Source organism: Apiospora phragmitis, assembly GCF_038363925.1.
Source record: "Apiospora phragmitis strain CBS 135458 chromosome Unknown utg000006l:1.0-5683423.0:1.0-5690449.0, whole genome shotgun sequence".
NCBI classification, from domain to species: Eukaryota; Fungi; Ascomycota; class Sordariomycetes; order Amphisphaeriales; family Apiosporaceae; genus Apiospora; species Apiospora phragmitis.
In genome coordinates this window covers 3,700,550-3,724,068 of record NW_027117404.1, presented here as the reverse complement: position 1 = coordinate 3,724,068, position 23,519 = coordinate 3,700,550, and the positions used below count along the sequence as shown (strand labels likewise).

Genomic DNA, 23,519 nt, shown 5'->3' with positions numbered 1-23,519 from the left:
TTGAAGCCGATGGCAGATGTCACCTCGCGGCATGGCTGGTTCTGAGTTGCATCCCTCAGCAACATGCATGGGTAACCTAATATTTGGCGGGTGTCGAAATATGCTATTTCTATTCAGGAAGGTCCATTGGATTGGCCCCTTAGCAAGGTTATAGGCACAGAAATAGTCGAGACTATGGAAGGCCACCTGACAAGTCAGCAAACAAGAAGATCAGATGAACTGCTGTTTCACCGGATGTTTCTGCCGTTTGCCTTGCTCTCGTCTGCGACTTTTTTGTGGTTACCATGGATGGATTGCACCCCATTTTCCAGTCATTACTGATTACGTAACGTGAGTGCGATAGGCAGACGAACAGGTGGCCAGCCTACAGGAATCAAGATGCGAAGTCTAGACGCAGTTGATGGTTCCAGCTTCCTAATGCAGGACGCTGACGTCGTGGCATATGCTACCTCGTTATGCGCGTGGCTGGCGTGGTGACTGGAAGTCGGCCAGCTCTGGGTTACAATGCATTGCTTGGCAAGATAACAGATGGAACATGTCTAAAAAGTGTCTACAGCACGTTAATGTAGCGATGATCATGACTGCTTTCGGCCCCTCGCCTCAACACACCTAGGGATTTGCCATTCCCTCTTCAACTCGGTCCGAACAGTGAAGGAAGTTCTACATGCAGGATTTTCTTAGGTTGAAGTGAGAAGCGAGTTCTTGTCCGTCGTTGATGGTCAGTCGTTTGACCGCACGCCGAGTAAGAAGGCATATCAGCATGGAACGGTAGAGTGGGAAGCCCAGAACCAGTGGCAGACGGCACAGGAGACGGGAGGCGTCCAGTCGATGTTTACGGTAAGACTTCTCCACACCAATCCTAATAAGCTTGTTTGGGGGTAATCTTGGGGTAGGGCCAATATCCGGAGAGGAAATTGGTCGCATGAAGACGTGAACGGCGCCCGCAATCTCGAGCTACCACCAATCCCATTGCAGGATTTGTCTCTGAGATATCTAGCTTCCGAAAACCTGTCCTATATCAAATGACTCGGATCTTTCTGCTAGCTGTTTCTGCCCACCACCCACCTCGCTAATGCCTGCATCGTCTTCAAAGCCCGTGATTAGATGCACCTCGACATATGCGGCCTGTAGGGTCAACTGCAGGTTTCAACCCATGCTCTCCCGATCCCTGTTCCGCTGCTCTTGTTTCCCTCTGAGTCCCAATGGTACGGACCCAGAAAGAGCCTGGTGTCTTTTCACCGTATAATCTCCGGCCCAGGCGCATAAGACTCTGCTTCTTGCTTCCCGTTCACCTACAGGCCAGGTTCCCGATTTAGATAATGTAAGTAGAGCCACCACCCGATATAGCACCATCGTCACTTGTTGGAGAAGAAATATTCCGACCTACAACCTGCAGCGGACCTTCGGAATAGCCTTGCGATAGGCGAGGTCTCTGGCCGAGTGAAGTGGATTGACCGTGCATTAGTAGCATTGTTGCACGACGCCGCTCGATTGGCCACACTCCATAACTCTGACCTATTACTACCCTCATCACAGGTTCGCGTTCCTGGCCTGAAGTACACACGACCATTATTACATCGTGTCTCGGCTCCAAGGCAAGTGCGAGCATGTGGAAAAGGTGTTGCTCTGATGTACCCCCTTCGCCCCTCGCTCACTCTCACTGATGTCTGCATGCCCGTTACCAGGGAAATAGGTACATACTCAGAATTCTTCGCACCAGCAAGTCATGCTGAAACTCTGCCTTTCCTTTGGACACTCCGTCGTCACAAGATGATCGACACTCGCCCCGGAGCCTCGAGCTGCAGAGCGCACCCGCCGAATCAGATGTGCATTCAGGATAGCCCAGCTAGCCTACTGACTACACTTAGTAGTCTTGGGAGAGAATCATTTCATGTAAGGACTCACGCATGCATGGCAGTTGCAGAAGAAAGGTGTCAAGCGTGCCTTCCATCATCATGCCCTATCATGCAGGTTGTTTTACACCATCTTTACTTATTCGTCGTCCCCCACATTTCATGCGTGCTCGCGTGGGAAGGAACCCGGAGATGCCCAAGGTTCCTGACTTGAGTTAACCAATACATAAGGCAAAGTATTTGGCTCAAGACATTGATGTACGATCTTGCTTGCCCTCTGCTCTCACCCTGCACTCATTCACTCACTCGTCCAACGCAAATCTCTTACCTGAGATTCTGTCAAGGGCCTGCCACCTGTTCGTGTCTCATCTCACAGGCCCTCACAATATTCCTTCGCTTCGTCCCGTTCCGTCCAGTCTCTTCATTCGAGATAGACACCTGTGTGCTCATCTACAACCATGGTGTCTTCTGCTTGGCTGTTAACCTTGCTGAGCTTCAGCTCTCAAGCATACGGTCTCCAGGCCAGGGGCCCTACATACGAGGCGCATCCAGACAGAGCTGCTGCTGTCAAGGAAGCCTTTGACCGTGCATGGGCAGGGTATTACCAATATGCTTTTCCCAACGACTCGCTGAAGCCCATTTCCAAATCGTTTCAGAATGATAGGTGAGTGACATCACGATAGTGAAAGGTACCGAGACTCTGAACTAACTTATGCTGCAGAAATGGATGGGGCGCCAGCGCCATAGACGCGATCTCTACTGCAATCGTCATGGAAGATGCTGTCGTCATTGGGCAGATTGTGGATTACATTCCTACGATCAACTTCGACAAACCTAGCAACTCGGAGGACACGATTTCTCTCTTTGAGACCACGATTCGCTATCTAGCCGGCCTTCTTTCAGGTGCGAGGACTTCACAGAGTATTTGAACCAGTACTGACATCCCATTAGCCCATGATCTGCTGTCGAACGCGCCTTCAGGAAGTTACGGCATCAACAGTACGCAACTGGACGCAATTTTGGACCAAGCTATCCATTTGGCAGACAACTTGAAAGTCGGGTTTGACACGCCCAGTGGTGTTCCCATCAACGACTTGCTGTTCCAACCTCCGAGAACTACAAACTCGACGACCAATGGCCTTGCTACGATTGGAACTTTGGTTCTAGAGTGGACCAGATTGAGCGACAAGACGGGCAAGTCTGAGTATGCGGAGCTGTCGCAGAAGGCAGAGTCGTACCTCTTGAACCCCAAGCCTGCGTCTGGCGAGCCATGGCCGGGTCTGCTCGGTACCAACGTAGATGTCAGCAATGGCAACTTCGTGGATTCGTCAGGTGGCTGGAACGGTGGAGACGACAGTTACTATGAATATCTCATCAAAATGTATCTGTATGATACATCGAGATTCGCTGCATACAAGGACTCGTGGGTCGAAGCAGCCGATTCGAGTATCAAGTACCTCGCATCCCACCCATCCACACGACCAGACATGACGTTCTTGGCTGCCTACGATGGACGGGACCAGCTGTCTTATAGATCAGGGCACTGTGAGTCTGACTTTTTGGCAAGAGTAATCTTGTTACTGACAAATGATCACAGTGGCATGCTTCGACGGTGGCAATTTCATCTTGGGCGGTCTTACTTTGGACAAGCCTGAATACGTTCAATTTGGCATTGAGCTTGCGTACAGTTGCCATGAGACCTACACAGCAACGGTGACTGGGATTGGTCCGGAGGGTTTCGCATGGCAAGACGGCAATGCTTCGAATGCTACCAGCAATCCGGCCGCACCCGCCGAGCAGGCCGAATTCTACAAAGAAGCTGGCTTCTGGATTACTAGTAGTTACTATATCCTTCGACCCGAAGTTATCGAAAGCTGGTACTACGCCTACCGCGCCACAGGCGACTCCAAGTACCAGGACTGGGCATGGACAGCCTTCCAGAACATTAACGCTACATGCTCTGTTGGTGCTGGGTTCTCGGAGATCACTGACGTCAACGCGCCCAAGGGCGGATCCTTTACAGATTTTCAGGACAGCTTCTGGTTTGCTGAGGTGCTGAAGTATCTTTACATGATCCAAGCGGAGGTAAGCCAACATATCCTTCCTTTTGGTTATATTGAAGTGCACTTTATGCTCGTGCTGCAAACGACTCGAGGAACTTTGATTACTAACTCCTATCGCAGGAGGCCCCTTGGCAAGTTTCCGCCACGCACGACAACCAGTACGTGTTTAACACGGAGGCTCACCCGATGAAGGTTGCTGGAACACCAATTTAAGGTCGAATGCGTAAGCACTGGGTTGGAGAAGTAGAGGCGTACCTGCTCATCATCATGGCCAGCCTGTCCTAATAATATAATTCATATAATAAGGCTGCCACATTTCCTCCTCGCATACGCACTCTAGTGCTGTTTCTGTGTAAAATCCGCTCCGGGTTCACTGCCCTCTTACCTCTCCCGAAACTTTGCAGTGAGCCTTTACATTTCTTCGACCCCCCTACAATTAACTCAGGATTCCCAGATCTGGGATATAGCAAATGAGTTGCTCGTACCTTTTCAGGTAAGTGCTTTGGCTGGGTAACAGTGCGGTCTGTTGTGAGCTGAGTATATGCTTTCTAATTGGGGTATCGTTGACTGGCATCGCATAAAAGAGCTTCTGTCGTTGTAGTCATCCTTGGGGCTGTCTTGGGGTACTGAGCGTGAAAGGCATCAAACACCCTTGGGTGAACTGGTTGCGTTCCGGGCGCAAGGCTCCTAGCTCATATTCATCTGTATTCATCAGCAGAATCAAACTGTGCCTACGTATACGCATGGCTCATCGCGTGCGTGAAAGGGGCATCCCACGCACTCGCTGTGAAGAGAAAGACCAGCCTGTCGATGATGAGGCGCCGTGGGATTAGCCTGTGGCCATGCCTTTATCAAGTATTTAAGGAGCACAGCGTAACCTGGCAGCATGTCAACAACCAGAATGGAATGTATTTGGCCCAATCTTGATGAAATCAGGGAAAATGTTGAGTCAAATACTTTAAAGAATTAAAAGAATGATCAGATTTCTTTCGTCCCAATTGCTTCAGTCTTTACGGCCACTAACCTGCATGGGAGTAATTCCACATGGCAGGTAAGTAACCTAGCAAAGTTGCCCCTCCAAAATCCAGGGCAGTAAATTCTTGTAACCAGTATTTCTGGCTTAGCGAAGGCCTCGCTCTCAGCATCTTGTCTTGAAATTTCATCACCTCCACCAAATAGCCGACCGCGACAACTGTCTAGCACTGAACCTTTGCTTTCCCATAGCAATTGATCCTCCTATCTTAAGACCATTTTACGCGAATAAACTACCCTTTCTTGGGAACTTGTTCTGGCACCACATTCTCCCGACCTTCTGGGCTCGAATAGCACGGGCTTCCCTGGCCCTTTGTCATGGTGGGGCAGCTTCTCGATCTTTCCAACAAGCGAGCGAGTGTTGCAAAATTCCAGAGCAAAGACGGTAGCCAGCAATACAATTCAAGTATCGCGCATGGTGTTTCCATGTCAGCTTGAGAAACGGTCAAGATGTCGTCTAATGGGCGGCTGGATGTAGACCCCCCTCATGCGTGGAAGTCAGACTGCATCGAGGAGAGGGCGTTTGGCGCGGGGCTGATATGCCTCGAGGGACACTACATGCAAAGCCCAGTGATGGGGCCGCTTTCCATGACGAAAGTGATGAACGTCATCTCCCGGACCATGGAGAAAACCCACACGTTCAAAGATGTCAGGTATGTCTTTTAACAAGTCACTATGCCGATGTCTGTGAGGTGATTGTGGGACTAACCGTTTCGCAGAGAAACCTTATCAAGCAATCTCCGGATATGGATATGGCTTCGGCGGGCCATATGCGCGGCTATTTGTGACCTGAACGAGAAGTCACTTGGCATCCGATCAGAGCCTCTAGTTCCCACCAAGTTCTTGGATGTCACGACGCAAGAGGTCACAGCTCTCATTATCAAGAACTATGTACCCCTCAAGGAGGCTCTGCAAATGCTCATCAAATTGATGCATATTGCCAGAAACCTCTTGGTCACGACGGAACCCGAGATTCCCCAGGATCTCTCTGCTGCAATCAACTTCGACCACGAGGTGTACGAAGCCATATGTCTTTGTGTCAATGTCACAAGCAAAGGCATCGATGGCGAGATGCCAGAAGACGATGCGTCCAGGGTCAAGTTGAATGAGATCACTGAACTTTGTAAGTAACCCAATTTTTGTCTTAGAGGGAGCCCCTGACTGACTTGATTGCAGACAAAAAGGTACTGGTCACATCGCTACAACAGGCTCATAACTGGATTGCCAAGAACGACCGTAATAAGATGACGTTCTGGTATCGCGTGCTGATTGAGTCGCCGGATGTGGACAACAATCCTGGCCCTGAAGATCGACACGAACCTGTGTTGGAGTATGCCGGTCCAAGAAGCTACTATCTCCGGACAGAAATGTCGAATTGGCTTAAGCGTAACTCCAAGATGTGCGATGCAGCAGCCGCTATATGCCGCGAATATTTCGATGCACAAGACGAGCAGCAAAATAACCACTGGCTTCCGCAAGACTGGAATCTAGCCTGGAACTACACGCCACAAGAGATGTGGGCATGGAAACTCGATATTTATGACGAAGCGATCAAGGTCGTCTCCCAGTGGAATCCCGAGGAACCTGATAAGTACGAACAAGACAGAATCTACGGCCACGTGTCACACGAATTAGATGTCTGGTGGGAGTCTACGCGCATTCCAAGCGTCAGAGATTCTAGTCTTAGCATGTATCCTCTCGACCTGGTTCCGGAACGGATAAAGCAATGTGAGGCCAACCTCATGCAACGCTACGCAGGGCCAGAGCACGTGGAGCAAGAGGAGACAGCTAAGTCTCCCCCGATAGACGAGGACCCTTCAGAGAAATACCCCGAGTATAACCCAGAGATACGAACTCAGCCGACGCCAAATTACGCCCCAGAATATGACGAGTACGAAGAAGATCCAGATGACGATGATTCGTACGGCGAAGGTCCCATGACTGGCTTGCTCACCGAAGTACCTAACATATTGGACCCTAAACAGATCGAGGCTTTACACATGATTGTCAAGTCCTGCATCTTAGAATCAGCCGGTACAGGTCCTACCAGGTTTGGCGAGAGCCTGCAGCATGCTCGATGCCGACTACTTTTAGCCACGGACTGCGGCAAGAACCTGTTACGAGAAATGCTTGTTTTCATTGCAGTCTGGGAGAAGGATGAGCAGTCGCTCATATTCCAAATCAGCGCCCAGATTGTCCAATCGATACATTTCAATTCTCTCATCCCGTATGCTTGGAATGCACTCCGAAGTCCCAAAGATATCATATCTCCTGCACAGACAGTGCTACTTCGTCTCATAACATTTTTGTCACGGACAACCTTCCACCCCTCGAAAGAATACAACCCTGTGGCACCACCCACCGACGCTCCAGACTGGCAACCTGGAGAGGATCTCAAGTTTGCCAAGATGCTGAACTTTCTGTACGGGATATTCCGCAGCCGCATCGTGCCTGAATGTGTGGCTCTCATGCAAATTCAGGGGGATGTGCGCAAGGGAGACTTAGATCCAGCCGATTTCCCTGTGGACAACTGGGATCTGGAACGGGCCAAGGATGGTCTTGTCCAATACCTTGACTTCCTCTACACTATCGCGGACATTCACCCCCTACGCCAGCATCTCGTTGACTACGTCACGGTTTACGAGCTCTTGAAGCTTCTTGAAGGACTTGATGTTGGTGTCGAGAAAATTCCCTTCGCGGGCGGCCGTCCGGCACCCCCAGTCCCTGCCACTGCACCCGTGTCGGCAGCGGGTGGAGAAGGACAAGCAGGCTCGTCCGGGTACCCAGCCAACCCAGCACCACCGCCGCCGCCTCCTCCGCCGCTGTCCGAACCGGCCTACGAGTTCCCCCTGGTCCGGCATCAAGGGCCAAGTCCTTTCTATTCTCGCCGCCCTGCTACAGCCCCCGCCCGGCCACACCTCACCCGGAAATCCGACCGTGCAGCTGCAGATCGTCCAACACAACGGCATCGTCGCCCTGCTCAACTGCTGTCTCTATGACGACAACAACCGCTTCTGTCGCGAGCGCGTCCAGCTCTGCCTCAAGTGGCTCATGGACGGCTCACCCGACGCCAGCGCCTTCCTGCAGAACCTGGTGAGCGCGAATCCGGGCCCCATGGTGCGGCCTCCTGCTGCGCCCAGTGGTGATGCGGGACCCGGCCACACCAACGGCACGACGCAGACTGTGCGCATCGACGGTGTTCCCGGCGAAGTCCGCATCCAGGTACGCAGCTCAAGCGCGCCGGCAGGCGAGGGTTCTGGGGCAGTGGGTCGACCGAGGGGATGCTTACGATACACTGGTGCCTCCTGGCGGTACGTCTGGGCGGAGCCGTAGTGAAGAGTTGGTCAATGACATTATGGCTCTGGCAGACGAGGCTGGGAAGTTGGCTATGGGTCATGAAGGAGACGATACCGAGGACGATTTCATGTAGATACCGATTGAGGGTGCGTGCATCTGGGCTAGGAACGGAAAAGACTTTGGGTAGGGAATTCGAGAGTGTTCACGGTGGTCTTTGGTCTTGATATATCTTCTACTAAGGCGAAGTGGACTGTTTATTGTACTTGTTTGGTGATCGCCCGCCTACTATTTGGGGCCGTCCCAAGAAAATGTAGCTATCTCTCTGAATTTAGCCAAAGCCAGAGGCGACGATTATAGCAACCCGACATGGAAGATAGTCGATCACTCGTCCATCCAGTACATATCTTGCGAAGCAACTCCAAAATTCCCGATTAGATATCATCTCAGATCAATCCATCCCGTCGAGAACAAAGTCCACATATTCTGAGAATTTCTCGTTCTGCGCCATCAGTCTACCCAACATCGCAGCCTGAAGAACTGCGGGGCTCGTTATGCCGTTTTCGAGGGCGACGCTCATTAGATCATCTGCTTTCAGTAATTTCTGGAACTCTTTCTTCGAGATCTCCTTCAACTTCTTACTAGGGGGCTGTTCATTGCTTGGATCGGTAGTGGTCGCCACAGACCTCTTTGACGTGGCTGTTTGTCGGGGCTGTTGAGGACTCTCTTCAGTAATAGGGGCAGGGAGAGAAGCTGTAGGAGGATCAGAAGCTTTGCCGTCATGATTGTTGCGGTCAAAGGAGACATCAGTCTGGCCATCAATGACTTTTTTAGCCCGAGATCTGGTTACCCGGCCGCCATCCTCATCTCCGATAATGTTTTGCCCTCCTGAAACCGTGGGCTTATCCTGCCGAGCTCGTTGGGGGTCGAGTACTGGTATTTCTGGGGCTCTTGTATCGTCCTTTGGCTTGCGCAACTCTCTAGCAGGTCGCTGAATAGGCTCTCGACTACGAGTAGGAGCGTCCTGGGTCGCTATGGGAACCGTATCGAATTCGCCAGCTCTGACCCTCTCAGTTGGGGTATCAACTGCCTCTAGAGCAGAAGCAGTGCGCTTTCTGACTTCTGCAATGTAGTCCTTCACCGGAGGCCGCCTAGGGGGGAGGAAATCAGATGCATTGGCCGCTTCTGGCAGCTGTTGCGTGGAATCCGCGCTGTGCACTTCACGCGGTACATCGAAGTTTGCGACACCAGGCGAATGACTCATCTGACCCATAAATTGAGCGGGTGGGAGTGATTGACTGTTCTGCGAGCGGAACCAGTCAACGTACTGCGGTTGTTGTTGACTATGCTGAGAGTGAAATTGGTCATCATATGGGGGTTGATGGTGCCGAGAGTAGAACAGACCATCAGGTTGAGATTGTTGGTAACTGTGTTGAGGGCGAAGTTGGCCATAGTACTGTGGTTGCTGATAGGGGTTGAAGTGATGGGGCCCTTGGCTGTGCATGTCCTCCTCATGGTCTGGATCATATACCTGAATAGGGGCTCCATGTGCCTGAGGATTTGGGGGAAATCCCTGGCGAGAGCCAGGTCGCACGAACATGTTTCCACTCCCGGGGCGACTTCGTGGATGCGGCTGACCAGGATTGCTGCTACTGCTTCTGTTGCGAAAGCCGAAAGGAGTGAATCCCGCTGCATCTAGTTGATTGTTGACAGCAGCAGGTGGAGGTAAGAAACCTTGCGCCGACGTTCCCTGTGAAGCAGGCTGAGAGAGCGAGCCTGAGCCAATTCTGGGCCTTTTCACCAGTTTTGGCGGCGGTCCTTTTCCTCTGTTAGCCTGGGGGCCAGAGGCCTTCGTATTCTTGAAGGCATTAGGGCCTGGCATGTTGAAAGATGTGATGGGAAGGAGATATGTCTGGTATTGATTACTGTAAATGGGATCACATGAGTTAGTCGCATCAGGATTGGTGATAGGTACAACTTGAAGCAGGTCAGAGTGGTCAGCAGCCCATCTCAGGGCCTTCTAAATGGGTATAAGGATGCAGGTGTCTTCTAGAAACCAAGGTGTGAAGGGTATTGATGTATGTCGCCAACGCCTCTGGAGCCTAGGTTTCCTTCATCTCATGAGTCAAGTATAGGTAACCAAACAGGCAACCATGACAGCAAGTTTCGCTTGTTGGTGAACGGGCTGCACCTACACATCCATGTAGGTTACAGAGGAAGGTGCAAGGTACGTGGAGGGTACCTACCTCCTACTTTCGCACGTACTTGCCATATCGAAGGCACACATGACCTACTTTAGGTAGAGGAAACTGCGATCAATGCAACTCCTGGGCCGACTGTTCCCATATCTGTACGCCGGGCCCATCGAAGGTATTTCGTTGCATGAAGGTCACATTGATTGATCCCAGTCCTCCATATGGTTGAAGGCGAGCCAGTTCATGGATCCTACTGCAGCCTGGTCACCCTGGGCCAAGAGAAACAGGAGATTCACATGTATACTGGCATTTGAATCAACTGCACGTTCTTTGGTCGTCGTGTGTATGCAGACGAGATTGAACGATGTAGAAGATATAAGCTCGTTTGGTCAATATCATCAGCTTAGATGAGACCGACTCGTTATAGGAGTATATGCGATGAATGAGGTCTACCTTAGGTCCTTAGGTACCCCGGATGCTCCATTCTTAATACCTGTACGTACCGTCTATGGTGCACGGGCCAAGTGCATACCAGCCGCGAACTAAACACGCCAATGCGTTCGCCAAATTGATTTTCGCGAGGCAACTGGACTGGACCATCAGCCCTGCGACCAGAGCTTTCGTATCAAGCTGCCAAAATCCGACTGGTGATCCATTGATTTTCACAACGCAACACCCAAACGCAAGACTTTGCCATTGACACCAGCCGACCCTTGACTTTGGGCGCCCGCGCCAAGCCCTCCGATTAAGATGGCGCCCAAGAAGGGCTCAGCGGCCGACAAGCCGTACATTCACGAGATCGAGCCAACAGCAGAGTACGACGAGTTCATCAAGAAGCTCGAGGTCTTCCACAGCGCGCGCGGAACCTCGTTCGAAAAGTCCCCCAAGCTACAGACAATGTACGGCCATGTCACCGTCGACCTGCTGAAGCTCTACAAGGCCGTCATCGCGAAGGGCGGTTACGATGAGATGAATAAGATCCAGAAGGCCTGGGGTGCTTTGGCCAACGAGCTTGGTATGTGGTTTGAAGACAACAAGGGTATGGGCCAGTTGTCATTCCAGCTCAAACAGGACTTCTATCGCTATCTTGCAGCGTATTGGGTCAAAGATCAATTCGGAAAGGAGCCTCCGCCAAAGGAAATCCTCGAACAGCAGTCCTGCGCTACGAGACATGGACCGGTCGCAACTCGCACCTTGGAGAGCTTCAACCAGACAGTCAAACGAACTGGGACCGATACGCCAGTCAAGGAGACTCAAACCACCGACAACACGCCCGTTTCAGGTAACCGAGCCTCGGGGCGCCTCAGGGAGGCGCCTCCCCAGCGCATTCCCTTCCAGCCAGAGACAGGTCCGACGCGCGGATCTCGACAAGCATCGTCTCAACATGCCACACCCAATGCAAACCAAGGTTTGACGACTCACGGCTCACAGCCACCTCCACCGCACCATACACCCCAACGCCATGACCCAAATAATCCTCTGCATCTCATCCAGGCTCAGCAGGCTGCTATCAGAGGTGCCAGTAGCACATTTACTCCGTCCAACCCAGAGACGGCATCAAGACTGCCGGAGGGCTACGAAACACGACCTCCGATCACAGTTCCGCTGCGCCCGGTCAACACTCCAGGGAACAATCCTGCCGAGTTTATCAGGAGGCAGCGACAGCTTAGAGCCGAACCACCTGCGCCTGCTAGACCCATTGCGCCTGGGGCTGGATTCGACGGTCCCAACATCTACACGCGCTGCCTACAGTCTCTACGATCCGGTATCCCCGCTGAGCAAGCCTTCGCTCTCAATCATCTTGTCAAGATTTCTTATGAGCGAGGCGACAAGTATAAATTTGAGTCCTTCCTCGGCCTTGCGGAAGGCTTGATCGAGAAGGGTTTGGAGGTTGGCAATCTGTTCTACCACGTAGACTGGCAAGTCGCATACTTTGGAACTGATGAAACCGAGGACATTGGTATTCTCGATGGTGCCAACAGCACAGGCGACATCATTGAACGGATACACAAGCTGAAACCTAAGGCGGTCCTTGACTACATGCAGCCTGCCGACTTTGCAGACCGGTTAGTTCGAGTTACCGAAGCCGTTCTTACGATTCGGAATATGCTCATGCTGCAGGAGAATGCATACTACATGAGGGATGTCTATCCCCTGAAGGATCTCCTATGCATTATCTTGCATCTCCCGAGCTACGAAATGCTCGTAGAGCTGAAGCACTTTGCCCTCGATATCGCTGAGCAATTAACCCCTGGGATGGAGCTGAATTCCGAGGATCCGTTATACCGGTCGTTGTTAGCGCAGCTCGATTCTACCGACCGCGGGACGATTCTCACGGCACTTCGTGCTATCAGTCGCATCTCCATGAACCTGGACGCCACCAACAAACTTCAGAACGTGCCTCCTTCTGTCCTGCAGAATATCATGAACTGGCTCTTGCTTAATGACGAAGAGTTGATGGATGCTTGCCTCGATTTTCTTTATCAGTATACGGCTGTTGTGCCTAATGTCGAGTCTTTACTTTCAGCTGTTAACATGGAACGCGTTGTGCCTCATTTAGTACGACTGCTTGCCCATGGTGCTAAGAGAGTCAAAGAAGATCTTATTCTGGAACCCGAGCGGAAGGACAGTGCCTCGGAAGAGGTCGCTCCGCTCCCACAAGATCTTCAGGAGAAGCTTTCGAGTACAGACGAGCCACAGCGTTGTTTCCACTGGTTGCAGAGCCTTTTCGAGGAAGACTCGGAGTCGCACATCACTCAGATTGCTATTTGGCAAGCTTACCAGAGCTCCTTTGGCGGTAACAACCGCAATACTCTGAGCGCAGCAGATTTCATTCGAAACGTGAGTCATGTATACTCGGGTGCGCGGGCACAGATCATCAGGGGCCCTGGAGAGGTGCAGCGCTTCATCATTGAGGGTATTCGCGCGAGAACCTGCCCTTTGAATTACGAGACCAAAGAGGAGTACGCAAGATGCCAATGGGTTACCGCGAGCACCCCCGCTAACCAGAAATGCGGTATCTTTTTCCCTAGCGGAGAGAAGATGTGGCACCATATTCTTACAGCTCATCTCGGCCAAACAGCCGGTGAGGATGGCAAGTTTGAGAATCGAGAATTGGAAGTTGCGTGCCAGTGGAGCCACTGCCAGAGGTATCCGCAGCCGACGAAGGTGCAACTTTCGCAACTGACGCGCCATCTCAAGACACACATACCATTGCCGCAGAAGCGGGGGCTTGCGGAGAGCACCGAGTCGATTGCGAAGCGGCAGCGGAAGTCGTACGTTGTGCCTGCCAAAACGATGTGTATCACATGGGAGCAGACGTTGGTGACCAAGGATGAGCGTAAGCCGCAACTTGACCAAGCAGCTGGCATTCCTTTGAGCGCAGTCCTCGTTCTCCGCAACATTGCCCGAAATGTTGTCAAGACCGAGTCCGAGGAAGAGCTTCTGAAAAAAGAAGAGCATGGGGGTGAAAGCGGCGGCTGGAACGAACGGCTGTTCAGGCCGGTCATGTCACGTCTGTTTGAGGTCATGACGGAGAACAAGGCTATGGTAAGTACCGCCATACCCACGAAGCCAACCTACATACTGACGCGAAGTGCTAGGCCAGTTACATTGCCTCTCTTTTACAGCTCGTTCAGCAAGAAACATGATGCTTGTCTGGCTGGGGAGAGATGCGATAGATTTGTCCCTTCGCCCGCTGATGGGGCAATGCGACACGATTAGGCGACGGATGTAGTAATACCCTCGGCGTTACGGACTGCGAGCCATTGATTTCCTATGGGGTTTCTAGGGATTCTTGGAAGACAGGTTGTGTATGAATAGTTGCTACGTGCATATTGATAGGAAGGTGAATGCGCGCAAGATGGGCCTTCGGCTGCATGCAATGAAGTATAGATTCTAGTCTAGGGTAGATTCTAACAAGAGCCATGCGAATAGATTCTATACCTGGCAAATACATCAATAGTCACTGTGTGGCTAGGCAAGAATGCGCCCCGACCATTGAAGGGTACGTACGTAATCTCTACTGGTGCTTCAGGCAATTGGTAAAGCAAACAAAAGCCAGACTTCTGCTTTTGTATTGTCCTTGGAAATATCGAATATATCCTAGTAGTAGAATTATGGGATGGAGTTGAATCATGTTCTTAAACAAACAACGTCAATAGTCCGGGGTCGAAAACAAAGTAAGTAGCGTCGTAGCAGGGATCAAATCAGCCCGAGTCCGTGTTGGCCTTATTATTGTTAGTGACTGCTACTGTACCTCCCCTTGCTCCCCTAGCTTGGCTGGCAACTTGCTGGGATTGGACTGGGACACTTGACATTTGGATGCATGGACCTCGAAGAAACGACGACTTCAACTTCCTGGTAACTAATCCCGCCTTGCCGCCTAACCACCAACCCGATGCTTCGAAAATACGTCGGCAACCTACGTAGGAAACAGAGCTCGACCTGGAGCAACTCCGTTTTCTCTTAATTATTTCCCTCGGCTTTCAGGCTGGACTGTCGCATCCGTCCTGCGACACGTCAATCCCATACTCGTAACGCAACCCCCAGGGCCCCCCTTCTTGGGGATTGCGAATTGGTGAGCCGAAGCAGGATTTCGAGGAAAGGAGGAGACTTCTGCGACCATCGTTCGCCCAGCCAGCCCAGAGAACACGACGAAACCAGAAGATGCTCGACAACTCCCGTCACCACGCCTCCCACGATTCTCAATCCATGACACGATACTAAACTACCCCCCATCGCCGGCAATGGACGCCTCACGGCAGAACGGAGGCGGCTACATGAAGGGCGGCCGCGAGATGACCCGTGCTGAGCGTTTCGAGGAGGAGAAGCGTCGCATCGTGGACAGTTGCTTCAACAAGAAGGATGTCGACGGCTCTCGTAAGCTTGCCCGTTGATGCCTTCGGGCGTCATTGTGTTTGGTGAAGACATGTGCCAAAAACAGGACAGATGGGCTGACATGATAACATCGCAGTGATGGAAACGTACATCACCCACATCAGGATAACCGAATACAGCAGCCATCCAAGTGCGCCGCCTCCGCCCGAAGCCAGAAACACTACAGCCGAAAAGCCCCGCGTCATCATCGTGGCCGTTCGGAAATCAGGACGGGTGCGCATGCACAAGTCCAAGGAGAACCCAAATGCCACATTCTCTATCGGAAAGACTTGGGATCTTAACGACTTGTCTGCCATAGAGTCGTTTACGGGCGGCACCGGCGACCCGCAGAAAAGGCAATGGGCTGGTGATACAGGCTTCACGGTCCATATTGGCAAGCCATACTACTGGCAAGCCCAAGCCGATAAAGAGAAGAAGTTCTTTATTGCAAGTCTGATCAAGATATACGGGAAATACACCAACGGGAAGGTGCCTGAACTGATCGGCTTTGATGCCCGTGAGATGGACCAAGTCCTCGGCTCACGAAGAGCACCACCGCCAGCACGAAATGCCCCAGCTGCCGAACCGCCGATGTCACGACCTGGCCCAGCTCCAGCACCCGCAGGCGGCGCCTCCCAGAGTAATCTCTCCTGGACTATCGGCCAACAATACGCCAATAGAAGCATATCAGCCTCCACCCCCACGGCCTCCCGTGTCGCCAGCTCGCAATCTGGCACCTCGCAACGGGGCCAATGGCTCTCCTACGCCTAGTTTCGATTCTGGTCGAGGTACTGGCCAAAATGCTGCGCTTCGGCGTCTGGCGGGTACAAATCCGAGCCAGGATTCCGTTGCTACCTCGTTCAACACAACAAAGAGCGACGATGCATCTAGTGTACCACCACGCTCGAGAGGCGGCATGAACGGCCCCGGTGCTGTCGGTCGCTTCGGTGGCGGTGAAAGGGATAAGTCTCGAACGCCGCCTCCTCCGGCACAGTCGCCTCTTCCACCTCCGGCACAACCAACACCACCCCCGCCGCAAGTTGATCTTCCCGACAGGAGGCGCCCACCAATGGACCCCACAAGGCCACAAACTCGTGAAAGTGATCTAGTACCTGCGCCGCTGATGAGTACTGGTAATCGTCGCGAAGCGCAAGGACAGCCACCTCCACCTCCTCGCAGCAGCGATAGGATGTCGCCCCGCAAACCATCGTTTGGTCGCAAGGCGGAGCCTCTACAATGCAGGAGACCCTGCAGGAACCCGACAAAGAACCGGAGAGACCTGCACCCTCGCCTGAACCAGCCAATACAACACCGTTTGTCAGCGCATCTGCAAGCCCTGCTCCCGATGCGGCAAGTCCCATTTCCCCGCCTCCCGAACCTGAAGAGAGCCGGCCAGGTCTAGGCCCCATGATCAAGGCCAAACGTTCCAAAGGCGACCTGGCAGGTACGCTGTGGAAGGCAGCATCTGCAGCCGCAGCATTCAAGCCGAGGGCTGGTGGTGCCGGTGAACGCTTGCGGGAGTTGAAACGCCAGGACAGTGCAGAAACGGGGCCAGATGGTATTACGTCTGTTGTTCCAGCCCCGCCCAAAGCGGTACCAGAGCCAAAGCCACAAGCTCTCGAGAAAGGCCCCCTCCTGCCAGAATTGAAGTTGACCAAGGCCAACGCGAGCCGTCCTAGCAGTCTCCAAGCCTCAGCCAAAGATGCTATAAAGAGCGCGGAACTGGAGGAGCCGAAGGACTCCATTACAAGCAATGATGCAAAGTATTTAAGCACCTTGGGGATTGATACCACCTTGCTCGCCGGCCAAACGGGTGAATTTACAAAGTGGCTTGACCACTTTGGCTGGGTACCCGGCGACCAGATGCGTGGCCGCAACTACGAGGAGATGAAGATGGACATCGACCGGCAGCTCAACAAAGCGCAAGCTGGCGGTTGGGTCGTCCGTTTCGAAGAGGAAGATGGGCGGATGGACGCTATCAAGAGGGGGCTCGACCTTTCGATTGCGGAATGTGATGAGCTTGATAACCTACTAACGCTTTACAGTGTGGAGTTATCGGTAAGTGCTCGTAGCTTCTGTGCCATGCAAATAGTATCGCTAACACATGATAGACTCTGTCTGACGATATCGCCTACATCGAAGCTCAAGGCCAAGGTCTGCAGGTCCAAGCAGCAAATCAGAAGGCGCTGAAGAAAGAGCTCGAGTCACTTCTGGATACCTGTGCGATTCAGCGCGAGGACTTGAGGCCTCTTGAAGTTGCTCCTCTTGAAACGCCCCAAGGGCTCGAGGATGTCGAACTCACCCTAGTCACCTTGTACAAGGCCATGATGAAGATCGATCCTTCTATGGATGGCTCCGAGGTTCGCAGGAGCGAGGATACAAGCCTAGGTGAACAACAAGCGGGCTTCAATTCTGACTATGGCAAGATGCGCATCGTCCAAGAGAAGAAAGAAATGTACACGTCAAGCAACGCTCAATTCCTCGTACGATTCAAGGAATTCATGGACCGGCAATTTGAACAAGCAGCTCGCGAGACGAAGAAGGCACTTGATGGGGCGCTTTCTAAGAAGGTCGACCAGCAGCATCACGATGTTGGACGGGACGTGCTGTGGCGTTACAGTCCACTCATGTTATACGCAAAGGACATGAATCTTCTTGGCTGGAACAGCTTGATCCAGACCTACCAAACGGCCAACTTGCCGTTATATAAAGCAGAATTCAGGGGTGTATTGGATGCGTGGAAGCGCAACGCACGGAAACCGACCGGCGACGAAGGCGATCTACTCTTCTCCACTCAAATCGAGAAGCAGCACGAAAGCAAAATGGATGCCGCGAGGAAACTCACGGTCAAGCGAAGCCAGACCTTGGCGAAGACCTTGCGATCCCCCATGGGAGAAGGAAGCCGGACAAGTCTTGACAAGGTGGTAGATGGGCGAAGCCTTCCGTACGAAATTTTCGCGGCTATAGCGGAAGATCTGCTGCCACTTGTTGAGATGGAACAAAATTTCATCATTGACTTCTTCCATGCCACGACCCTAGAGACGATAGATTTCCCCGATGCTGTCGCAGCTTCAAAACCCCGCGACAGACGCGGCGGTGACCTCAAACGCCATAGGCTCATGGAGCCGGACCGAGAGTTGGCCAGAAGGGTCACTAAAGCTATGGAGGCCATTTTCTCTTTCTTGGAACAGGATCTGCAGAGTACAGTTGATTGGGTGCTGTCCCAGGATCCATTGTAAGTACATGATGTGCCTCTCTTCCCACATTGCCATACTAACGCGTTTGACAGGCAAGGAGTCGGCGTCCTATCGGTGATTGAACGCAAGCATTCCAGAGTGACCCAGTCCAACCAGGACTTCCTGAACAATGTCCTCCAGAAATTGCATAGTAACCTCGAGTCACGCTTCTCCAAGTTCGTTGACGAGCAGATCCGTGCCATCGAAGAAACCAAGGTTAAGATCAAGAAGCGCAAGGGCGTCATCTCCTTCATACGCGTGTTCCCCCAGTTCTCTGTTGCTATAGAGAACATGATGACGGCTGCCGATTCTGGCAGTTCTGCTCGCCGCTCTGTGGATCATGAATACGATCGCATCATCCGATCCATGTTCGATTCGCTCAAGGTTATTGCGCGTGAAAATCCTACTACTCTTACCAGTTCCGGGGCAGACCCTGAGGATAAGGAGGCTCTCAACTTCCACATTCTGCTCATCGAGAATATGAACCACTTCTTGGACGAGGTTGACACGCGCGGCCTCGAGATCCTCGAGGATTGGAAGGCAGCTGCTGGCTCCGAGCTCAATGAGCACATGAACCTGTACCTCAACGCGGTGATGCGGCGCCCTCTGGGCAAGCTGCTCGAGTACCTGGAGAACATCGAAGCACAGCTCGCCTCGGGGAAGTCCACCACCATCATCGCAGCACAGCCCAGCAACTCCAAGTCCACCTTCAACAAGATTCTGTCCAACTATGACGGCCGGGAAGTCAAAAAAGGGCATTGAGGCCCTGCGGAAGAGAGTCGAGAAGCACTTTGGCGATGCCGATGACCCCCAGGGTGGCCGCAACCTGGTCAACCGCGTGCTGCGGGAGTGCGAGAAGTTCTACAGCGAGGTCGAGGTCCGCATCAGTACGGTCACGGCCAGCGTGTACGGCGGGGATGTGCTCTTCGAGTGGCCCCGTGCGGAGGTGAAGAGCGCGTTCTCGACCGGGAGGCTGTAAAGTAGAGATCTAGGTAAGTAGCTCGCTTGGCAGCTCTGGAGACTACAATAATCCAGAGATGCCAGAGAGTCCAGTCACGTTCGAACAAGGCTAGGGGGGTAGGCAGGTGCCATTCAGTGGGATAGGGGACGGGGGGTTGACAAATATGGAATGTATATGCTGGATAGCCCCATGAATGATGCGATGACTCACTTTCAGCGTGTAATAGCCAATATAAAGGTTAGATGTTGAGCAGGCAATTTACATATTTACTTAATATTGTTATAGTAACTGACATGCCTCCTCCATACACAATACTCGACTTTAGGACAGTGTACATTAATGGGCTTGGATATATACAAACACCTGACTGATGGTCGCCGCCCCCTGCTAGTTTCCCTCAAACCCATATTAGATGTAGGAGACATTACTAGGCAAGTACCTAAGGCGCCGCAGGTGAAGTCAGCTGTATATAACAATGGTTAGTTCATCCGGCAAGGTTTGTCTTCTTTCACTCTCCCGGGGATGAGGCAGCAGCGTACCTGCCAGACGTCAATAACGACGTATCCGTCGCCGCCGTTCAGTATGCCGACGGCGACGACGTTGTTGACCCAGTAGTAGTCCGGGTGGCCCGTCTCGAGGAGGCAGTGCAGGTGGATGGTGCCGTCCTTCTGCGCGGGCCCGCTGGTCCGGATGAAGATGTTGGCCCCGTCGTCCGTCTGGAAGTGGTACCGCGTGTCCGGGTGGAAGGTGCCGTACTGGTCCGTCAGGCCCCAGTCGGCGCCCAGGTTCAGGACTTTGCCTGTTTGTTTTGGTTTGTTCGAGTCAGTGGGAGTTACCTCTCCATCAGCCAGCCCCAGCCCGTACGTCTCTTGCGGAAGAGGGAGAGAAAGAGAAAGAGAACTAACCGTTCAGCTTGGGCCCGTGGAACTTCTCCGCCGATGATGGGGATCGCCTTGCGGTCTCCTTGCGGGCCTGCGCCGAATTCGAGGGCGGGCGAGAGCGTCGCGTTGACCGTGTAGAGGAATTCGAAGCCCGGCGGTGTCGGGTCCGCCGCGGCCACGCTGGCGGCGAAGGCAGCAAAGAGAGGAGCGATGAAGTTGCGCATCTTGTTATTATAGATACTTGTCTTTTGGGAGCTGTGTAAAGCACGAGGTCAATTACTCTTGATCTACCTAAAGATCGATATAGCATCGACGGGGAGACAAGTTTAATTTATATAATATAATGTAATATTGCAACAGAGCAGAGACAGTCTTGAATCTCGTAACCGCTATCGCGTACCGAGCAAATACCCGGTAGCCGGATCCCACATCTCCTCCGCAGCAGATGTGGACTGTGAGATGGATCTTGATTCAGGGTTGCAGTGGCGGGGTTGGGGCTATCTTGGTGGTGACGATGCGGAGAAGGTGGCAGGAGATGGATACCCCGTCAATTAGCTGCCGATCCTGCATGGTCTCTTCCTTGGATTATGCAGGGGAGATTTGTAGCTCTCCTCGCATATACCTCATTCCGGGTAATACACAGCAAGCCCGATGGCACCTCCGTACCGTTCTCAACTGAGAAAGATGGTAGAGTCCCGGGTGTACGAGCAAACTGTTCGATTGATAGTCTGTCACGAACATGCAAACGGGTTTGCCCGTGATGAGGATGAACGCCTGTGACTGGTTACGAGTCCATATACGTTCAATGCCAGCCAGTCGCAGCGTCTGTTGGATTCAATAGATTAAGATGTTAATATTCGCCGAGTACGAGGGTAGGAATTACGAGTACTTGGGTATCCAAAATTGCAGGAATGGTTCAGACAAGCAAAATGGCTTCCATCAACCCAAGCGAACAGTCCTCCACATCCTCATGCACTCCTGTAGTTCCACAGACAACGATCCCTCATGTGCCGCCGTAGTAGCATCCTTGATCATGGCAACGAGTAGGCTGGCGTGAGCAAATGTCTCTTGTTCGTCCCGCAAGGCAATGTAATCAGACCTTCTCATACCGCCATTGTCCGCCCAGGCCTTCCATAGATCCAGCATGCCGCATATCGATGACGTGAACTGGCCATCGAGTACCATGCGATGGAGGAGGGTCCCAGCGACATTCTTCAAGCTCAGAGAGTCATCTACTACGCCGCGTGATTTCAGCCAGCGCAGGTTGTGGTCTGCGACCAGCTGGGTATCCCACTTGGGGCTCTGCAAGGCTTCCGACTCTCTGGTCTCCCGACGTTGTCTGTCCAGGCGCATCCTGTCGCGCACTTGAATTTTTAGGTGGCGGTGTTAGCCCCCGGCTGTGGATGTCTATATCTGGGCCATATTCACTTACTGTCTTGCATTCTCTGCATATTCTCCCGCTGCATCCTCTCCGCGGCAGCGCGTTGCCGGTCCGCGGGGGCCATCTGCTGCTCCGCCCGCATCGCGGACTGTTGCTCTGTGTGACGTCTCACGAACTGTTCGTGCCGCTCCTCCATCGCGTTGTGTTTCGTAGACCACTCGGGCGTTTCCGCGTCGTCCACGACCCCAAGCAGGACGAGGACCCCCGCAGGGCACGGCGTCCCGACGCGCAAACGCGAGGATCTCGTCCGGGATCTTGTAGTTCCAGAGCATCGTCTGGCTCGTCGTTTCGTAGGCAGTGCAGGCACTGGCGAACCACATGCCGTCCTGCTTGCCCCTGCGGACACGCAAGTGCCCGATGAAGAGACTGTGCAAATTGCTGTCGGAACGCAACAAATCCGCTTCCTGGCTGATGGCCGTCGCAAGGCCCTCGGCCGAGATCTGACAGGTGATTGGTTTGGCCGCATTGGCTTCTCCTTGCTTTTGAATGGACTCCATTGACTCTTTATCATGTACGCTACCGGCATCTTTCTTCGCTAGCTCATTGTCTCCGACTGTCTCCAGGGGATCTTGGGCCGTTGAAGCTTCGGCAGACGCTGAAGTTTTTGGATTTTTGGGCGGAGGTGGTAGACGCACCCAATACGGAGGTAATGACGAGAAGTCCCGGGTAGTCCAGGAAGGCATCCAGTTCACAGCAAGTGACAGATGACCATCCGATTCATCCAAAGGCGCAATGCTCAGTGCTTTTTGTCCACCCCTCGCCATCATGAGCGCGCAGCCAGCCGGTGTCCATAGTCCAGTAGATCGAAGCAGCTTCCAACCGTGAAGATCCGGGACTGCGCCCAGATCCAGCAGGTACAAGACAAGCTCATCAAACGCCACCTCAACCTGAGGCTGTCGGAGCTGGTCGGCGTACTCGACGCGCTGCGTCTTGATCCCGATGGTGTTCGTCTTCCAGTTGAACGTGGTCCAAGACCCTCCCGGGATCTGGCTGGGCTGTCTGGATAGCTGCCAGTACTCGGTTCGCTGGCTGAACCGGTCCCAGGGCGTCACGGCATAGCGCGGCAGCTCCTTCTCAATGACACGGTTCACGACATCGCTGCGGGTGAGGGCCGTCAGCTTGCTGTGGCGGAGCATGCGCTTGATCTTCGATAGTGCGGCAAGCGTGGCGATGGTGTTGTACAATATTGGAAGCACACCAAGAACGGCCAGAGGCACGCCGATATACGTGATTATGTCGGTTGCTGTCGTGGTTGAGTCCGAGTTCGACATTGTGAATACCCTGCTGGAGTCATCTGACAAATAGGCCAAACCATTCGTGGGGTTGGTGAATCCATAATGTTTTTATTTATTCTCACGATATCTGATGCAGCTAATCCCACTGCAGACAGACCTTGCCCTCGCCTTTTCAGCCGCACGGCACCAGCAGTTATTAGGCCAGCCATGGCCCCAAAAGTAGCCTCTTGTAATTTGCACGATATAATCTACAGATTTGACAGGGCCTTAAATAGAAACCCAGTTATCATTGATGTACAACAACATTGGTGATTAATAGGTTGTTGAGAAGGATGACTTGCATTGGATCGCTTGAGTAATTATGCTGTCTTATGTTTATGTACGGACGGTCATCCTTCGCTGCGTCATCTGCCGAGACTGTCAACAAAAGTTCTGCGGCACAACAACTTA

The 23,519-nt window shown here is 52.7% G+C and overlaps 7 protein-coding genes across 7 annotated transcripts; 4 read left to right on the top strand and 3 right to left on the bottom strand.

The window, feature by feature from the left end:
* Nucleotides 1–2,311: 2,311 nt before the first annotated feature.
* PG994_006400 (mannosyl-oligosaccharide alpha-1-2-mannosidase) lies at nucleotides 2,312–4,129 on the top strand (the record flags this gene model as incomplete). Its single annotated transcript, XM_066857809.1, has 5 exons — nucleotides 2,312–2,517; nucleotides 2,575–2,756; nucleotides 2,805–3,398; nucleotides 3,451–3,938; nucleotides 4,037–4,129. The coding sequence occupies 5 exons, from the start codon at nucleotides 2,312–2,314 to the stop codon at nucleotides 4,127–4,129; spliced, it is 1,563 nt and encodes a 520-aa protein (XP_066717078.1).
* A 1,269-nt stretch (nucleotides 4,130–5,398) lies between these two features.
* On the top strand, nucleotides 5,399–8,378 carry PG994_006399 (uncharacterized protein; the record flags this gene model as incomplete). The annotated part of the gene is given in 5 exon segments (XM_066857808.1): nucleotides 5,399–5,601; nucleotides 5,668–6,071; nucleotides 6,125–7,800; nucleotides 7,814–8,170; nucleotides 8,196–8,378. The coding sequence occupies 5 exon segments, from the start codon at nucleotides 5,399–5,401 to the stop codon at nucleotides 8,376–8,378; spliced, it is 2,823 nt and encodes a 940-aa protein (XP_066717077.1).
* A 315-nt stretch (nucleotides 8,379–8,693) lies between these two features.
* On the bottom strand, nucleotides 8,694–10,124 carry PG994_006398 (uncharacterized protein; the record flags this gene model as incomplete). Its single annotated transcript, XM_066857807.1, has 1 exon — nucleotides 8,694–10,124. The coding sequence occupies one exon, from the start codon at nucleotides 10,122–10,124 to the stop codon at nucleotides 8,694–8,696; it is 1,431 nt and encodes a 476-aa protein (XP_066717076.1).
* Nucleotides 10,125–11,187: 1,063 nt separating this feature from the next.
* On the top strand, nucleotides 11,188–14,087 carry PG994_006397 (uncharacterized protein; the record flags this gene model as incomplete). Its single annotated transcript, XM_066857806.1, has 2 exons — nucleotides 11,188–13,986; nucleotides 14,040–14,087. 2 exons carry the CDS (start codon nucleotides 11,188–11,190, stop codon nucleotides 14,085–14,087), a joined length of 2,847 nt encoding a protein of 948 aa, XP_066717075.1.
* Nucleotides 14,088–15,185: 1,098 nt separating this feature from the next.
* Nucleotides 15,186–19,313, top strand: PG994_006396 (Exocyst complex component Sec3; the record flags this gene model as incomplete). The annotated part of the gene is made up of 6 exons (XM_066857805.1): nucleotides 15,186–15,318; nucleotides 15,413–15,955; nucleotides 15,996–16,529; nucleotides 16,583–17,373; nucleotides 17,427–18,550; nucleotides 18,605–19,313. The coding sequence occupies 6 exons, from the start codon at nucleotides 15,186–15,188 to the stop codon at nucleotides 19,311–19,313; spliced, it is 3,834 nt and encodes a 1,277-aa protein (XP_066717074.1).
* Nucleotides 19,314–19,951: 638 nt separating this feature from the next.
* Nucleotides 19,952–20,617, bottom strand: PG994_006395 (uncharacterized protein; the record flags this gene model as incomplete). The annotated part of the gene is made up of 3 exons (XM_066857804.1): nucleotides 19,952–19,975; nucleotides 20,052–20,311; nucleotides 20,377–20,617. 3 exons carry the CDS (start codon nucleotides 20,615–20,617, stop codon nucleotides 19,952–19,954), a joined length of 525 nt encoding a protein of 174 aa, XP_066717073.1.
* Nucleotides 20,618–21,332: 715 nt separating this feature from the next.
* Nucleotides 21,333–23,105, bottom strand: PG994_006394 (uncharacterized protein; the record flags this gene model as incomplete). The annotated part of the gene is made up of 2 exons (XM_066857803.1): nucleotides 21,333–21,747; nucleotides 21,826–23,105. The coding sequence occupies 2 exons, from the start codon at nucleotides 23,103–23,105 to the stop codon at nucleotides 21,333–21,335; spliced, it is 1,695 nt and encodes a 564-aa protein (XP_066717072.1).
* Nucleotides 23,106–23,519: the final 414 nt, after the last annotated feature.